General features: G+C 29.0%; 1 protein-coding gene across 1 annotated transcript in view; it reads right to left on the bottom strand.

Annotated features, from left to right (window-relative positions):
• Nucleotides 1-17,253: 17,253 nt before the first annotated feature.
• Nucleotides 17,254-18,540, bottom strand: part of LOC107452856 (nephrin) — a 61,205-nt gene continuing 59,918 nt past the window's right edge. Inside the window, exons 14-15 of the mRNA XM_016069478.3 lie at nucleotides 18,280-18,405; nucleotides 17,254-17,351 (exon numbers count right to left, since the gene is read on the bottom strand). Coding sequence (XP_015924964.1) covers nucleotides 18,379-18,405 — 27 coding nt within the window. The 3' untranslated portion in view covers nucleotides 17,254-17,351; nucleotides 18,280-18,378. The remainder of the gene's footprint in view (nucleotides 17,352-18,279; nucleotides 18,406-18,540) is intronic.

Raw genomic sequence — 18,540 nt, 5'->3', positions numbered from 1 at the left:
ATTTATTCTATATTTTAATACTTACTAACTATAGATTTGAAGAAACATCAGTGTTTGGAGTATCGGACAAATATATACCGGCACTTGGCCTTAAAAAAATATCAGTGCAGGGTATACCGGGTAAATATATACCGGGCAGTGGCACTTCACCTTAAAAAAACATCAGTGTAGGGTTAAACTATCGAATAAATGTGATTATATCCACGAATAAATTCATATCAAATTGAATGTAATAAATATTTCGGACATTCACCAAAGTATATCTGTGATTGTCGACATACACCATTGAGGGTCCGAATGTACAAGAATGTAATGAAATATTCGATCTTTCACCGACGTATTTGGTGTTTGTCGACATTCACCGGTGAAAGTCAGCAACCACCGATTTTGGTCATTCACCGTGACATATATATAAATATTACTGAGGACTGTTGAATGAAATTTATGTAGAATGCAACTAAATCATTATTAAATGAAGTAATGTGGTATCTAAAAAAGATAAATAATTTTTAAACGTAAAAATACCGGTGATATATACTGATGTATTCAGGCCCATTGTATTGCTCATGTTAACACGGGACTGTGTTATCATGAGCAATACAATGCTTTTACTGAGTATTCCCCACATTTTTTTTAATTGCTTGCCCCAATTTTCTCAATGTTTCATATCATTCTATTTATTGCTCAACGGTAAAACAGAACGCACTTTCACAATGGGGAAACCTTCAATCGTCTTAAACATTTTGAACGTACCCTTACACATGTAAACATAATATAATCCTGCTATTATGGCGTCAGTGGGAAAACAAATACCCAGATAAATGTCTGCGCATGCGTGTAACTGTAGCACTACCGAAGAAGTGGTGCAAACAGAATGGCACGTTCAATTGTTTTTTTTTTTCATTTTATTTAAAATAAATCAGTTTCTTTAGAGATTTCTCTTTCGACAAAATGGTTAAATGGAAACAAATGTTACCACTGTGACATAATCCCCCGATCATATGAGATTTCAAAGCTTAACCCTACACTGATGATTCTAGCGAATAAATTGAAGTCATTTTAATATAAACAATGCATACATATTTTTATTTTTCGCTGTGGCTATGCAATTATTGAAGTTTATATTTTTGATAATAAGAGTCATTTTTCATTTTTACTTCGCTTATAATGTAAACTTCTAGAATTGTATAAACTGCAAAATTCCTTTGAAAGCCGAGAAGTTATATCAAATATGTACAGTGCATGATAAGACAAATAAACATTCCGAATTACTTTTGAACTAATGATCGGATTTTCTCCTGCTCAGATTCAATCTGAAATCTTATCAATCTCGATCTTAATTGAAGGGCTAACCTTAAACATACAAGTTTAATAGAGCAGGCTATAAAGTAATGACAAAAGCATTATTTCTCGAAATTAACGCAAATATTTTTCGAAGGATTTGGAATTTTTAACTTAAAAATATGGGTAGTGGCGACAATTGTGGCAGCACTAGATTGGTCTATAAAGTAAAAGGCTATAAAGTAATGACAAAAGCATTATTTCTCGAAATAAACGTAAATATTTTTCGAAGGATTTGGAATTTTTAGCTTAAAAATATGGGTAGTGGCGACAGTTGTGGAAGCACTAGTTTGGTCAGGAGAGCGTTCGAAAGTTTGGATCCATTAATTTTAACTTATGTCATTATAACTAGATATATTTTTAAGTGAACCGAACATTTCAGAACACGAGTATAAAACTGGTTAATATAAAAATGGTTTAATGCAAAAAATAATTTTTATTAATTATTCCTTTCATAATTTTACGTAATAGTAGTCGAAAAATGTTTGGTTTATAAGTCATACAAATTTTTACATCATCTGAAAGGTTTTAAAAAATTTTAATTTGAAATAGCAAAATACAATCTTTGAGCTTAATTGGTCTGAAAGTCTTTAGGTAATGAAATTTTTTAAAAAGTTATATAGTTAAAAAAATGTAATTTCTGAAGAACAGTTCAACCAATTTTTTTTTGCTGTTTACTATACAAAGAACTATATTATATCATAGCTATTATTTGCAGAAAAGTGGGCATTTGAAACATCAAACTCAGGTCAATAAAATCAATATCCGAAATGTTTGTTTATAAGATATATGTTTTTCATTCACTCATTAAATAAAGGCAAAATATAACGAAGAATGATTTCGTAAAATATTTGGTATCTATTTCTAACCAATCACTCTACTACTCCAGCATTATTCGGAAAGCTTTTTTTTTATAATTTATAGATATTTATTATGAATGCAATTCTGGTTACAATTCTGTTTGCGGATTCCTTTATATTCATTCATATTCAAATTTCAGATAATTCCCCTCTCTTCTTTTCTAGCACAGAGAAGAAAACACAACTCAACTCTGAAGAAGGATGGAAACTACTAAACGCCTCTGTAGTTGGAAAATGGCTCACTCTAGACCAGTGGAGTTCGTTGCACTTGCCTAAAAATATGAAACTAAAACTAAACTCAGTGGTAAAAACTATGTTAGAACATAAACAAAATATTTAATAGCTTTTTAAATTTTGTCACTCAACACTATTTTGCTGATTTAATAATAAATTATGCAATATAATTAAAGTCATTAAAATTTAACTAATTTTTATGAACTATTAAAAACTACTTATATTTTTATCTGAATGAAATAAATATTTTGTTTTTATTTATATTCTATTGAATGCATAAATCCTTATACAATTTTAACTATTTTATATGAAAAAATAGTAATTTAAATGATTTAACAAAACGCCATTTCTAATAAAATAAAACTTGATAAATTCAACTCAAAGGATGGAATTATATACAGTTGGATATTTTCAAAAAGCTAAAACTCTCATTTTTTTATTCAAACCCGCTTTATCCTCTTTGCCAATGCTGCCAATTTTCCCTTTATGTCAAAAAAAAAAAATCTCTTATGACTGTTGTAACTGTAAATACACAATCTAGGCAAATTATTTGTTTTTAACAATAATATTTCATATATTTTTCCTTCATAAAAAATATTTATCTAAGATTAGTGAAAGATGTAAATGACGTAAAGTGTTATATATCAAAATTTCATCAAAAATAATTTAGAGTTATTGATAGTTTTGAGGAAAGAATAGGTAAAATATTGAGGTAGAATATCTGATAGTTTTGAGGAAAAAAACAATAATTTTAAAATTATATAAAGAAAAAAGGAATTTAAAAAAAATATTTCAAAACTAAAGAGATAAGGTTTGTTAGATTTACTGGCTGCTGAGCTTCCGGATATTCAGGAACGGTATCAGCTAATACAATGCATTACATTTTCTTGACTTCTACTCTAAAGAATCATGCATTCGTAACAATTCCCTTTTATCCGCATTATTCAAAACTGCACCGTCTATTACAGGAACTAGACAAGTTTACTTAGCAATGTTTGAATAACGGAACAGAGATAATAGCGGGAATGTAAATAAATCATTCAATTGGCAGAGTCTTGTTGAATAGAATTAAAGGGATCACTAGGCTTGTTCGGATGAAAGACCTTAATCCTGCTGCATTATTTAGAATTAAATTTCTGTAAAATAATGTTACGCGGATGTTTGGATATGATGCTTATTTAGTTTGGGTTGGATATGATGCTTATTTGGTTATAGAGCAAAACTGCGCATCTACATTTAGAAACTGAGATTCACAGTTCCTAAATGAATGTTAGATTATCTATGATAGTTTCTAGTTTTTTAGGTACTTAAATTTGATTTAATAATTAAACATTAAAACTTTTATTCAAATAAGATATTAATAACATACGCTGTTAGAAATTTCTCGGAAAAAATGGTAAAATAACAATTTATTGAATGGTTATTTTACCCTATTTAATCACAACAGTCAAATACCCATAAATGAAGAGGTAATCAAACTTTTAAGTTTGAGAAAAACTGTTTATTAACTGCTTTCACAACTTGTTATTGTTTATTAACTGCTTAAACAACCAGAATTTTATCGCACCAACTAGAACCACCTAATGAATCTACTTTGCGGTTTTCAACTGCGTACATATCATAGCCGAGCAGGCTTATCTGTCAATCTCATGACTGGCAGAACTAGGGTTCGAATCCTAGTATTGACACCACAATATTTCCTCCATTTCCTGCAACACATGAAGAATTTCCAGTGTCCGGCACTATCCAAAAGCTCATTACCTTACAAAAATCCGACCTCCTATGTCTAGTTAAAAAAAAAAATTACGTTTTTGAAAATGCTAGTAGTAAATTTTTAAAAATCCGTATAGTTTTGTATTCATAGTTTTATAACCATACTTTTTGTGAATGGTTTCAAAACCATAAAGGAAAAAAAAAGTTCTTTACCGTAATTTTTACGGTTAATCGGATGGAAAGACAGCTGCCATTTATTTTACCATAATTTTAGAATGAAAATTTTAACAGTGTAGGCAGGAATTAGAGGAATACTGTTGCTTACCTAGAATCTTTTTTTGAGGGCATTTCTAATTTAATGCCGTATTTTTGAATGATAGAACACAACTAACAAGCACAAGACATCGCACAGCATGTTTCTGAAATAAATGGTCAGCAAAGTCCTATATTATGTCAGGTATTGGTCCTATGTAGTAGTCAGTAAGGCCGTACAGAGCTACTGATCAACAACATATGGTAAATAGGGAAAAACACCCTGAAACAGCTTGTCATAGATAACATCAATGTCCTATACGGAAGGATACATTCACAAATTAAGAGATGGTGCAGGTGTGTTACGTGTACAGGGTAGCAGAGGGCAATAAAAATGGAAGCGCTTACACTCTTGGAAATAAAACAGTCAGTTTTGACGATTCAGTAATCCTTTAACAGTATTTCGTTAGCTGCGAGGATCATTTTGTCACAAAATCACTTGATTTGTAAAGAAACGCAAACTCTAAAATATATGGCGAAAATGTTTATTCAACTCGAAACCTCATGGCAGTGAAATGTGGGAGATAGTGTTGGGATTGTGAGAGATTAGAATAAGACTAAGTAATCGAAAATAGAGTGACAAATTTTGCTGAATGTGGAATGACGTGTATGGTGTCTAAGGAATTGATCTTTGAATTATCTAAGGGGTTTGAATTATCTCTCTCTTCGAGCAGTCCTTGCTATGCTGTGCCAACCATATGGCGTTCATGTTTGAGTGATTATAAGAAAAATTAAATACATATCAGGTATTTTTAGACAAGCAATAAAATGATGAAATATTTAATTAATTTTGTCAAAATTCGCCTCCTCGAAGAAGTGACGAAACTTATTTCGTCACTTTGACGAAATTTTTACTGGATGCATATGATCGAAAATCGTTTCGTCAAAAACGAAGAACGTGATTTCGTTAAGAAAGAATCTTGAAGCATCCAATTTTTAAGGCGTAAATGTATTCAGAAAATTTTCTTTAAAAAGCCACATTAAAAATGTTGCATTTCTTTAATGTTTTTATTTAAATTGCAACTTCAGTAAATCGATTTTGAATTAACATACCTTGCAATTTAGCATATGCTAATTTTAATCGATGAAAACTTTACTCCAAATGGGAAAAAAACCACTTGAAACATAAATTATTTTATGTATTTTTCATAGCTTTGAGATCATCATAACGAAACGCACATAGGAGCATTATCATTTACAAAAATCCTATCACTAAATTTATACTGAGACATAAGCAGAAATTGCTTATTTAGAGTTGGAATAAAACTCTATTGCTTTACGTCACAACAGATCATAAAACTACTTGAATTTAGTATTTATCTTCGATTAAAATCAAAAAAGGGAAAAAATACATTGTTTCAAAAATTTTAAAGTTCTTTTTTTTCATTAATAATATTTTTTCAGTTATCATATGTTTTCCAATACTTCTACCATTTTATACACAGTACTAATTATTCTCTTTTTCTATGTAATTTTTGGTATTGTCTCTCTTATTTATTTTAATAATTAAAAAATTTTACCTATAAAAAAAATTTGAAAAAAACTTTCTTTTGATAAGGGATTCAGTACTACCTAAAATTAAAGTAAAAATAAAGAAGGAGAGGAAAAAAAATGTTGAAAATTAGTTATCATATTTTTTCCAATACTTTTACCATTTTATACACAGTACTAATTATTCTCCTTTTCTATGTAATTTTTGGTATTGTCTCTCTTATTTATTTTATAAATTCACAAATTTTACCTATGAAAAAATTTGAAAAAAAATTTCTTTTGATGAGGGATTCATAATGGAGGGAAAATTTTAAATTATAATTTTGTATGTTTTTCTAATATATATAAATGAAATTATGTCTAATTAGCCACATTTAGTACCAAGAAATGTCAAGCATAGATACATTTCTACAAAAGTAAATTTTGGTAATTAAATTATTTAACTTATGCATTACAAGTTTGAAGCAAAATTGTGGAGTAACTTTGGTCATTTCATCACATCGCAAATCTGGAAGTTTATTTAGAATTCAACTATACTGAATTGTAATATTTATTTATTTTTAATCGAGTTTTCTAAATACAGAGTTTTTAAGAGTTAATTTACTGTTAAATTATCTTAAACGGTTTGAATACTACCTAAAATTAAAGCAAAAATAAAGGAGGAGAGGGGAAAAACATTTTGAAAAATAATTATATAAAAATGCTCTTTATGAACAGATTTAAAGCCCATTGAATTCCTTATCACTTTTATTAAGTTTTCGTACGAAGGTGAAGTATAAATTTACAAATCTTCAGATCAAGATTTATGTTTTTTAAATACCATTCCTGTTTAATAAATACAAAACAAATGACTTCTCATCCATGCTCATGGCTCTTAACTCTCTAACTTAACTATTACTTACTTACATTGGCCGGGATAGCCTGGACGGTAGGGCGCTGGACCCTTGTTCGAGAGTTCGTTGGTTCGAACCCCGCCGGCCGAAGACTCCCCTTGTAGTAAAGTGACTGCAAAAGTCCTCCATAACAAATCAATACCTCTGGGGGTACTGTATTGGAGATCGATCGTACTCTGATTTAGGTCAAAATTACTATTTGTGGATGAATGAATCGGTACGTCCTATAAGCAGGTGCGACGCATGGTGTGGCAGAAGTTTAATTCATGGCCATAGATGGCGCCACTTGAAGACAAGAACAATCGCACCCCCTCTGCCTAAACTAGCATACGTCAACAAGAACAACAACTTACTTACATTGACTCTTGAGGGACTTCCTGGTCATGGAGGTTAAAAACAGAAGAAACTATGACGGACAAATGCGTGTGATTCTAAATAGCTATTGACTCTAAATTCACTTTTTTTCAACCTTTTTTTCTTTATTGATTGTAAATTGGTGATTCCATAACTCAATAGCAACAATTCAGCATATTGTTCCTGCATTGTATAGTACCATGCAGGGTCGGCAGAATTTATCATTAGGGATTGAGTTCTACCTTTAAAATTGTTTAATAGTCATGTTGGAGTCATTGGCAATGAGACAACTGATAAAAAGGAAAAGTATGAACCCGAACAGTCGGAGTCTCAACGCACATACAGGAACACATGGTTGCACATTGTTGCAGCAGTCAACTACTTCCCCACATGAGTGTCAGCAAAAGTTAGGATTTTGAAGACTATATTTCTCTGCATACATAGGGAAATTAAGCAATTTTTTGTTCGTTTCTGCTTAATTACCGGTCATGACTACATACAGCAAAGATCGACTTCAAATGGTATCTGCCTTTTTGTTAGAGAGGTATAATTGTGAAGCATATTTACTTTTACTTTTTGCTTGTATAACACTTTCGTATATTCTTAATTGAAGTGATGGCTAGCACAGAAACAATCTCTATCACATATTTTGTCCATACTTTATTTTACATTATATAAAGTAAATGCGAAAAAAAAATAACAATACTGCAATAAAAAAATAGCATTTTATTGACAAAATAGATACGATTTTACTATTTTTCTTCTATTTCCACACTGGTGTTCAAAATTAGGAGAATCTGAATTTTTCTTTAAAATCCTTGAAAACAATTGAGAAAAAGGAAAAAATTCTGTTTCGGAACAAAGAATTGAATCTTGTGTGTCGAATATGTAAGCATATACATCTGCGTGGGTAAAGCTGCATATATATATAACTTCATAAACTCGCGGCAAAATCTGTATTTCATTTGCTCGCACATTTTGGAAAATTTCTTATGTTCTTTTTTCAGCACCGATTCTTTTCTTTCACTTCAAATAACAAAGATGAGTAACCACCAACGTTTGGCTTAGGAGTAGAGAGAAAGCCTGACAAGGTTCACAGCGGCCAACAATGACCGGTATTAGTCAACTACAGCGAGATGTAACTTGGATGCTACAGCTTCTTCGCGCTCTTGTGATCTCGATACTGACACAGGAAGCCGAGTTTCAAATGACATTATGTCCATACGTTCTTTATATGAACGGGTTGTTTTCAGGCAAAATTGCTGTTTACAACCCACTGACTCCTGCCAATAAAAGAATCCGCTTAGAAAAGTGCTGAGATTATAGGAGTATGGATCAATAATCGAATGTTCTTTTTACTGATGAGTCCCTCTTCAGCATGACCGCCGACTATCGACGTGTTTTCATACGAAGAAAATCAGGGGTCAGGTAACTGCAATCTAATGTCCTAAAAATAAACTATTATGGCGGTTGAGGCTTTCCGGTTAGGACAGCCATAATGCTGGATTACCGCACACCAATACATGTCTTTTAAAGAGGTGCTGTGACTAGTTTTATGTATCGGGATGAGGTCCTGAAGTCCTATGCTTACTTTCTCAGGACTCATGATTTTATTTTAACGTATAAAAATGCGACATTTCACAGATCATTTCTGGCCAACTATTTTCCAGAAAAAGAAGATTTTCTCAGGATGGATAAACCAGCCATATCTCCAGATTTTAATCCTATAGATCATGTTTTGGTGTCTTTAGGGAGGGTAATTGTAATGCGTAACCTCTCCGAGAAACACCCAGTGTCTGAAGAGCAACGTTACTGAATGATTGGGCATTCATAAACTCCATTTTTCTAGCCTGAAAGCACTGTGTGAGGCCTGCATATCTGTTTGAGGGGACCATATTGTTTGTATTATTTTCTTAATTATATATCTCTGAGTTCAAAACAAGTTTTATTAAATTCGGTCCAGTAGTTCTGGAGATAATCAGCCAAATATAAATATTTTCTTGATCTTGAGCAACAGTCTATGGATTATGGATTAGACAATAATTAAAATAAAATGTCCGATTGTAAAGCAAATTATAATTGAAGAGAATAATTCGTAGATAAATTTTAACCAATCATTACATTTGACTAATTAGATGCGTTTAAGGGAGGATTAATTGGTCAAAAATAAGTAAAATGCTACGAGCTAAGTCTGCTATTGAAATAAATTAATTAGAATTTTCTCCTAAATTTTTATTTGAAACATACATGCTGGCTTAAAAAATAGTTTTCATCATATGAATAATTTTTAATTTAATTGCTATTGATTCGTCAGTAAATGGTAAAAATCAGTGAAAAAAACCATGATTAAATTTGGTTTCGAATCTAAGCATCAGCAACAAGACTTACACAAGTTTGAATTGTATGGTGGAATTGACTGACATTTTAGAATGATTTATGCATTTATTCCGATTGAAATTAATTTTCAATAATGAAAAACTCAAATTTTCAAAATATTTAAATTTTTTGGTGGTTAATAAATCAGTTTCATTAATTAATTCTACCCAGCTTCCTATTTTATTTAACAAAAAATTGTAAGTCAATTTTGAAAGAAAATTTTAATTTTTTTTTCTTTCTTATTTTTGACTGTGAAACGCAACACAAGGATCATTCATTTTTGAGATTTTAATATGCTTCTAACTAAAATTGCTTGGCATGTAAGGATTATTCGAACTGTAGTAAAAGCTTATAAACTAAGTTATCACTAAACTATTTTATTCTTAAACTAGACTTGCTTTTTCTGAAGAAAAAATATCTGTAAGTTACAAAATGTCACTGTCCTGTTTCAATTTTGTTTTTGAAGTACAATTAAATAAATTTGCGACTTTATTACAGCTTGGGTGACCTGAATCTCTAAATGAATGAATATGGAGTTGAGAGATCTAAATAAGTCCAGCAATTAATATTTTATATAGTTTAATTATTTTAAGGAATTGTAAGAGTTAAGTAAGTTTCCTTTTTCCAGGATAGGTCGAGTACTCAGTACTTTAAACAAAACGTACTATGTATATTTTGTTATTTCAGTATATTTTGTTTAATGTATACTTAGAATTTGCTTTGGATTTTCAAACTAAAAATACTTTTGATAGGGTTATTTTCTTTTTAAATCTATTATAAAAAGAATTTTAACTAACAAATAGTGCAAATCGATATCTAACAATATACAAATAACGATACGGTAAAATCGTTTAGTGGGGAAAAAGAACTTCAGAATTTCTTAGAGCTAAAAATGCATCCAGATTAAAACATCTTGAAAGTTGTATGTATACAGAGAGTAAAATAATTCTTTTAGAGAAAATCACATTTTCTTACGACATACTTGCAAAACGTATATTGAAACGTATATTATTTAATTTAAACTAACGAATATTTTAAATCGATATCAATCAATATGCAAGCAAGGGAACATCATTAAGAGAGAAATAAGGAGCTTCATAATATCTCGGAGTTAAAAGTACAACCTGATTAAACCAACTTTAAATGTGAATAGATACGAAGAGTATGATAATTATTCTAGCATAAAATTACATTTTCTAACTTTTCCATAATTCTTTTTCTTAAGACATATTTTCTTCTTATGAATGGAAAGAAAGAATTTCAATTTCGACGGTTTCAACATTTCTCATCATTGAAATTCCTAGGTATTTGTTATATTATCTTTCTACTTAAGTGGCATTTTTCTCTTTCGAGTTGAAACTCGAAGTCGTTAATCTTCACTTAATGACTCAGTTTCAGAAGTTTGATAAAAGTTTCTAAGTTCTTTTTTTTAAACTAATTAAAATTTTAAGCTCATTTTAGTCTGAAAAATTACTTGAATGTTTCATACAATCATATGATTTTTTTTTTTATCATGATAAAAATCTTAGCACTTTTTTTCTTACGATGCATACTTCCGCTTTCAAGTTTTAAAAAGACTCCAAATGACATTTGAAGAAACATATTCTGAAGATATTCTGGTCCATATTCTGGAGATATTTCTGATTCTTTTTATGCTTGTATTATTCGTAGATACTGTAAAAAGTTTGAAAATTTTGAACTTCCTTTCTTTTTCTTATTCTATATTAATATTTTATTATGATAATATTTCTGAACATTTTGTCCAGTTAACAGCTAAAACTAAATAGTTTTATGCAAGGAAAAAAATATCATAAATTCGTCATATTTTCCTCATTCTTTTGTTGGAAAATAAAGCTTTCAAAATAGATTAACCATAGCTTTTTCATATTTTTCCTCAGATAAAAAAATATTTCGCTTATAGGATTTTACGTAATCATTTCTTTCAATGCATATTTATAGATTCTTATTAAATATTAAATTAAAAATACCAACACGTTATTAGTCATGAATTAATACTTAAGATGGAAAAGGTAAAAATTTAAATAAAATCCCACTGGTCACTATTAAGAAAGAAGGATTAAAAACATCATAACCAATTTTGAAGCCGGGAAAACCTTGGAAGTGTTTCTGATAATAACTTTTCACCTTGTTTTAATTACATCCGACAACCAAACTGAGTTTGATGTTTTTCATCTAACTTCATCAATATTAGGATAAGGATATCCTAATATTGATCTGATAGGTTTCTCTTAAAGTTTAGTTGAAAAATTACTGCTTTAAAATTCCTGTTTTTTCTATTTTTGCATACATATTCTTTTTTGGATTTTTTTAAATTTTTGTTTTTTCTTCGCATTCATGTTAAATGTAGATTTCTTAAAGCTTTTTTTCGCATAAATACTAATAAAGTTTGTCTATTTTAAAGCTTTTTATGTTCTTTTCGATTCGGCAGGTACAAGGATATTTAACTATTTTTTTTTTAAATTATCTTTTTATTTTATTTAATTTTAATGCGTTCAAAAAATAAATAGACTAAAAAATATATTTAAAAAAGTTGACTGGGATTTACATTTTATAGTGATTTTTTTCCCACTTAACAAAAAAAAACTCATTGATTTTTTTTCTCGCATAAGTATTTAGTTAGATTATTTTAATTTTTTTTTCTTCGAATAAATATCAATTTGTGACTCATATAGTGTATATAATCTAGACTTATTTTTCTATAAAGGATTTATAAAATATTTATTAAGGGAGGAAATTACAAAACATTGTGTGTATTTTTTCTTCTTCTTTTAAATTGTTTCATGTTAAGTTATTTATTTGATACTAATAATTGCTACGCAATGAATGTTTAACAATCAGTAGAACTAGCAGGGGGGTAATATGATAGTTATAATCGCAGCAAAACTAATTTGTAAGCATTACATATCATTCTATGTATAACGCCCAAACTACTGTAGAACAGTTCCCTTTAAAATTGTCTACAAACAGAAGAGGCATTAACAAGTAAAAACAGAAAAAGCACGAAAATCTTAGAAATTGATTGTATTACAAAGACAAAAAGTAAGCTTCTGAGAAAATCAAATTGAATAATAACTTAGCTCAGTGTTTATTGAGGACATTTTTTCTGTAGCCCAACTGTATATTCCAGGTTCTTTTTTTATTAGTCCAAATTTCCATCTATTAGAATGCAATAAAAATCTTTATATATTATACAAATTCAAAAGGTTCCATCACGATTTGCTACCTCACTTATATCCCATAATTAGTTCTACTGATCTCAATATTTAAAATTTATTTTTCCCAGTGTCTCGTAGGGCTTGCCCATAGAAATCATGAATTTAATTATTTTTCTTTGATTCATTGAATATGTTAGAGCTGTGTTTAACTGCACAGAGAAACAAAATCACGTAAAATTACCTTACTGTAGGGTAATGTCATTTCTGGTTCTAAAAAAAATATTCTGGTAAATAAACTTACATTTTTGGTATTTATACCATTCAATTGATAATTTTTCTCATTCGAAAAGTAACAATTAACTAGAAATTGTTTTCAAAATTATACCTCTTATTACCTCATATTTAGTAAAAAATATATCAAAACTAAAAAGTAATTTTAAACGAATAAATAGCTTTCATCCTATGCTCTAAGGTATACTGATAAAATTACTATTTTTTCATATTTGTCCAATTACATCCTATACGAGGGTTGCTATTTATATTTCTAGCCTAATAATGAAAAAACAAATATGTAGGATCGAAATTGGTTATATTGTTTTTCAAAATATTCTCCATGATGATCAATACACTTTTGCATGCGTTTGAACCAATTTTCAAAGCACTTTTTCCAGTCCGATTGAGGTAACTCCAAAACATGCGTTTTGAATGCATCAACCGCTTCTTCGGGGGTCGAAAATCGTCGTAAACGCAATTTATTTTTGATGTGTGGGAATAAGAAGAAGTCATTGGATGCCAAATCAGGGCTGTACGGCGGATGACCCATCAGTTCAATCTTTTGCTCCGTCAGAAATGCCTTTGTTTGAGTCGATGTGTGAGAGCTCGCATTGTCATGATGAAGAATGATTCGCCTGTTCTTCTGCTTTTTTCGAATTTCTCCGATGACTTCTGGCAAACAAGTGATCGTGTACCATTCAGAATTGACCGTCCTGCGTTGCTCTAACGCCACTGTTGCCACATGACCGTTAATGGCGAAGAAATAGGCAATCATTTGTTTCGATGTGCTTCTTCCTCGAACAACTTTTGTTGGTTTTGCCTCGTCTTGGAAGACCCATACAGTTGATTGCTGTTTTGTTTACGGCTCATATGCATAGATCCATGATTCGTCACCTGTGTAGATGTTATACACAGCCTTTGATGTACCTTGAACGTATTTTTCCAACATTTAGTTGCACCAATCGACACGAGCCTTTTTTTGAGCGTTTGTTAGATTATGCGGGATCCAACGCGAACAAATTTTTTTTACGCTCAAATAATCATGTAATATTTCATTGATGCTTGTCATACTAACGTTCAAAGACGCTTCTATCTCACGGTATGTCACATGAAGATCTTGCTTTATCAGTTCACGCACAGCATCGATCTTTTCTGGCACAACAACGGATTTTGGACGACCTGCACGGGATTCGTCCTGCATCGAACATCGACCATGATTAAATTCGTTATACCAATTTTTTACAGTGCTGTAGGATGGCGCTTTATCGCTGAGTAAAGAATTAAGTTCATCGAAGCACTCTTGTCTTGACAGTCCAAGTCGAAAGTTATGAAAAATAATGGCACGAAAATGTTCACGATTCAATTCCATTTTTTGAAAGAGAAGAACTTTTCAATTTACTGTCAACAACACAAATGAAGCTATAATGGTAAATCGTCTGCTGAATTTATGTTTAAAAATATCAAACTTTCGATTAAAATCGTCTGCGGTCGCCTAGCAATACTTACGGTTGCCAAGGCCAGAAATATAAATAGCAACCCTCGTATTATAAGATGACATTTTACGATTAATTTTACCAGAATTCTTACTAAACCGCATCTGTAAAAATTATCGAGATGCTTGGTGTTTCTATAGAGCCATAAACGGTGCAAATTAAACAATATTTTGAATTTTTCCCGGACTTTTTTTCTCGGTGTGAAGTATTCGTTCTAGAGAAGAAATTAAAACTTTCTCGGGGTTTAAAGCATTATCATAAAATCTTTTTTGCTATATATGTCTTTGTATTTTAAAGAACTAAGAAATAATGTTTGATATTGCTGCATTTTTATTATTTTTAATGGGTCTTTATGATAAGGATAGAACTTTCTGAGCAATTTATAAATGACTTTTCATTTATCTAAATAACCCTTGAAAGGTGTTCCAGTAACTCAGAAATGTTGATTTATAATTAAGTAAAAGGTATATGTCAATAACACACTACGCACACCTTTTAAATTATAGAGAATACTTTCTTTTCGCATGTTTCAGGGTTTTATTTTACAATTCCTTTCTGATCTAAGGAATTTAATTAAAAAATAAAATTACACAAAAGGATTTGCTTTAATGAGCTGTAACTCTCATAGTTTAAATAATGCATTTATGGATTTAATAATTATTTTTTAAATTCTACTACCAATTAAAAGATAAGTTTTTCAGGCTAATAAAATGTAAACAATATCTCTCTAGAATCAGATTATAAATCAATTAGTACTTAAACACTAAGGAAAGCTCTTGTTAATAGAACCAAAATTAGAGTATGTTTATTTCTGTTCTTGCATAAGTACATTCTATGCGTAGTTTTACTTTATGATAGATGTTTGTTTTTAATAGAATTTTTACCCTTCTCAAGTCTATTTTTTCAAATAAAATACCTTCAATGGCATTTCATGCATCCTCATTTTAAATCAGTATATTGAAAAACTAATTTTAAATTGCTTCCAGGAAAAAATATGTTGTTGAAATGAACAAGGGCATGGATTTAAATTTATTTTTATTTATTGATAACATTCAACAAGCCTAACATGTGTATATATTGTATATATGTATGTTGTATGTATATTTAAATGATATGCTTCATTTAATGACTATTAGAAAGTATATGAAAATACTAATTAATTTAATTTGCTTTATTAATTGAAGATATCTATACGGTAGTCAGACCAATTAATTTGACCCATTAAATGATGATGACTAATTGAATGGTGATGTTATTCGTAAATATTTTTTTAAATATTTTTATGCATTTCAAAATATTTATTTCTTGCATTCATTTTCAATTTGCCTTTAACAGAGTGCTTAAAAATAATAAATTATTAACCAATATAAAAATGAAACGTTATCAATGTTTACATTCTGTTTGAAAAAACAAAATTCTGAAAATTTTCCCCACGTGAAAAAACGAAATACAAATAAAATTAGGAAAGAAATAACACGAAAAACAGAGTAGTGTTTAATTTTATCGTAATGTGATGTAAGAACGTCAATGAAATATTTGAAAGAAAGAACAAATGAATCTTTTAGTTAAAATAGTTTTATTCTGGAAATGTATGTCTGAACAAAAATATAAATATATTTTAGTGCAAACATTTTTATATTTACATACAATAAGAAAGTATGTCTAAACGAATATTATCAAAAATAAAATTAAGTATTCTAGATCATATTCAGAATTCAAGGATTAATATAAATATTAAAAGATTAGAGATTACATTTAAGGTATCCGACTAGTTTCGACAATTTTGTTTAAAATATTAAATAAAAATTTTATAAAACCAGTCTGTCTGTTTTTTCTGTGCAAAAAATTATTATTATTTCATTTTTTCCATAGATTATCGTTTTTACGTAAAATATGACTTTTTTTTGCATATACGCTAAACACTGTAAATAAATGTATATAGTCTGAAACAAAAAACTTAAAAGCAAGTATACATATACTATTGAGTTAGAAATCAATGAAGTTAAAAAGCAAATTTTTCATAATTTTTAAATGTATGAGAAATAACATTCTACTTTTTTCTCTTAGCCTGTATTTCCAAACATGTCTTCCACTTTTATAAACACTCATGATAAAATTGTAGACAATTATTTTAAAAATAATATAACATATCGTATTTAAGGTGTTGAAAGAAGTGAAAAAAAATCTGATTTTTAGATAAATGCATTCAAAGACTTAAATACATAAATCTATTCTCTTTAATCACTGCTATTACTTTGTGATTAATTGGAGTACAAACAAAAGTAAAGTATTTTACAGGGGATCTAAATTCATACTAAATTCAATTTCAACAACTTTGTCCAAAAACATGATTTTGCACTAGTCAGATACCTTAAAATGCATCCATTTTTGGTGATACTCATTAATATTACATTTTAGGAAACATTTTATGCAAATTTTACCTGAAAAATGTGATCAAATTTATAAAAATTGAACAATGTGGCTTCTGTTAAGAAAGGTAATAGTAAAAATTTTACATATTTACTGCATTTTCTTGAAAATAAATTTGTAAATATGTAATATTAACATTTTTATAAAAGAATAAACTATAAATATTATTAGGCCGCTTGTTCAATCGAAATAAGTCCTAATAATGTTTTTATTAATATAAAAGTTAGATAATATTATAAAAATTTTACTTATTCAAATGATAACTTAAAAATTTTAGGCAATGTTTCTTTTTATCATTTTAATGACATTTTTCTTTTATTTTAGTGATTTGTGCTTTTTTTATGCAGCCGAAGAATTATTTCTTCACATCACTCAAAGTAGTAGCATAATTTGGACAACAAAAATCTGTAAATAAAATTATTCACATTAAATTTGTATTGCTTTATTAAATGCAATATCTGTTCGCAAAAAATTTTTTAAAATATTTAGAAAATAATATTAAAAACAATATTACTAAATCTATATACAATCTACAATGAAATGATTTTTGTGATATATATAATAAAATTATCAAAAAATATTAAGTGCAAATATGTTATGCAAATTTTAATTGTAAGAGTAGCTCCTCTAATTTAATTTACTAAATTGTAGATAAACTTGTTATCGATTGTTATGATGATAAAATCGAAGTGAAAAGAAAAGTTTTTACTAACTCCCAGAAGATTTGATTAATTAGTGTTACCAATGTCCTTTTAAAAAGTAGTTGAGATATAAGCGATAATTTTTGGATAATTAAGGTAAAGATATGGATGAGGTAAAGATACTATTATTGTGTTAGAGACTACAATTACGCTAACATTGCTTGTCTAGCAAGTCGTAATATTTCATGTACATTGACAAACGCCGTATTTCCACATTTTAATCGAAAAAGAGCATAAAAAAATAATCGTGCGAACATCACATAATAAAAAATTAAGAATAAATGAATAAAAAGAATCTCCAATTCGCAGGGCCAAATTTTAACTAAATTTCTACAGCGGTTTTCATTTAGGATTTTCTTTCTTTTCTGTTGAAAGTTCCAGGATTTCCACCTTGATTATTCCGACATAAATTAATTTATATGATCATATTTTTATATTTTATTTTTACATGACATTTCTACTGCTGATTTTTCGATAATTTCAGTTTAACATCTACTTCTAGTTGAATCCATGAGAAATTATAAATGCCTCAACAGCTCTAATTAAAGATCTTATAATCTACATTAACTACGTTTTTTATTTTAATGAAAATAATCTTACATGCACAGAAATAAAAAAAAAAGATAAATTACCTGATAAATGTGTAGCGTGCTTTCGTCTTATCCAAGATCCTTTTTAAATTTAATCACGCAATAACAATAAATTGTTCTGCATTTGTTTTATAAACATCATCAATATAGAGATGCACTTATATTATCCTGAAATAAATCATGTATATTTCAGATTGCTACTTTTTCTTATGAAGCAAATAATATTTATTTTATTATTAAGATATTAAGGCAGTTCAAGCTGTAAGATTTCTTATTTATAACAGTATATTATATATATATATA

This window comes from Parasteatoda tepidariorum, chromosome 3 (genome assembly GCF_043381705.1).
Source record: "Parasteatoda tepidariorum isolate YZ-2023 chromosome 3, CAS_Ptep_4.0, whole genome shotgun sequence".
NCBI lineage: Eukaryota > Metazoa > Arthropoda > Arachnida > Araneae > Theridiidae > Parasteatoda > Parasteatoda tepidariorum.
Note: the sequence above shows the minus strand (reverse complement) of the source record. Positions and strands in the feature narration are given on the sequence as shown.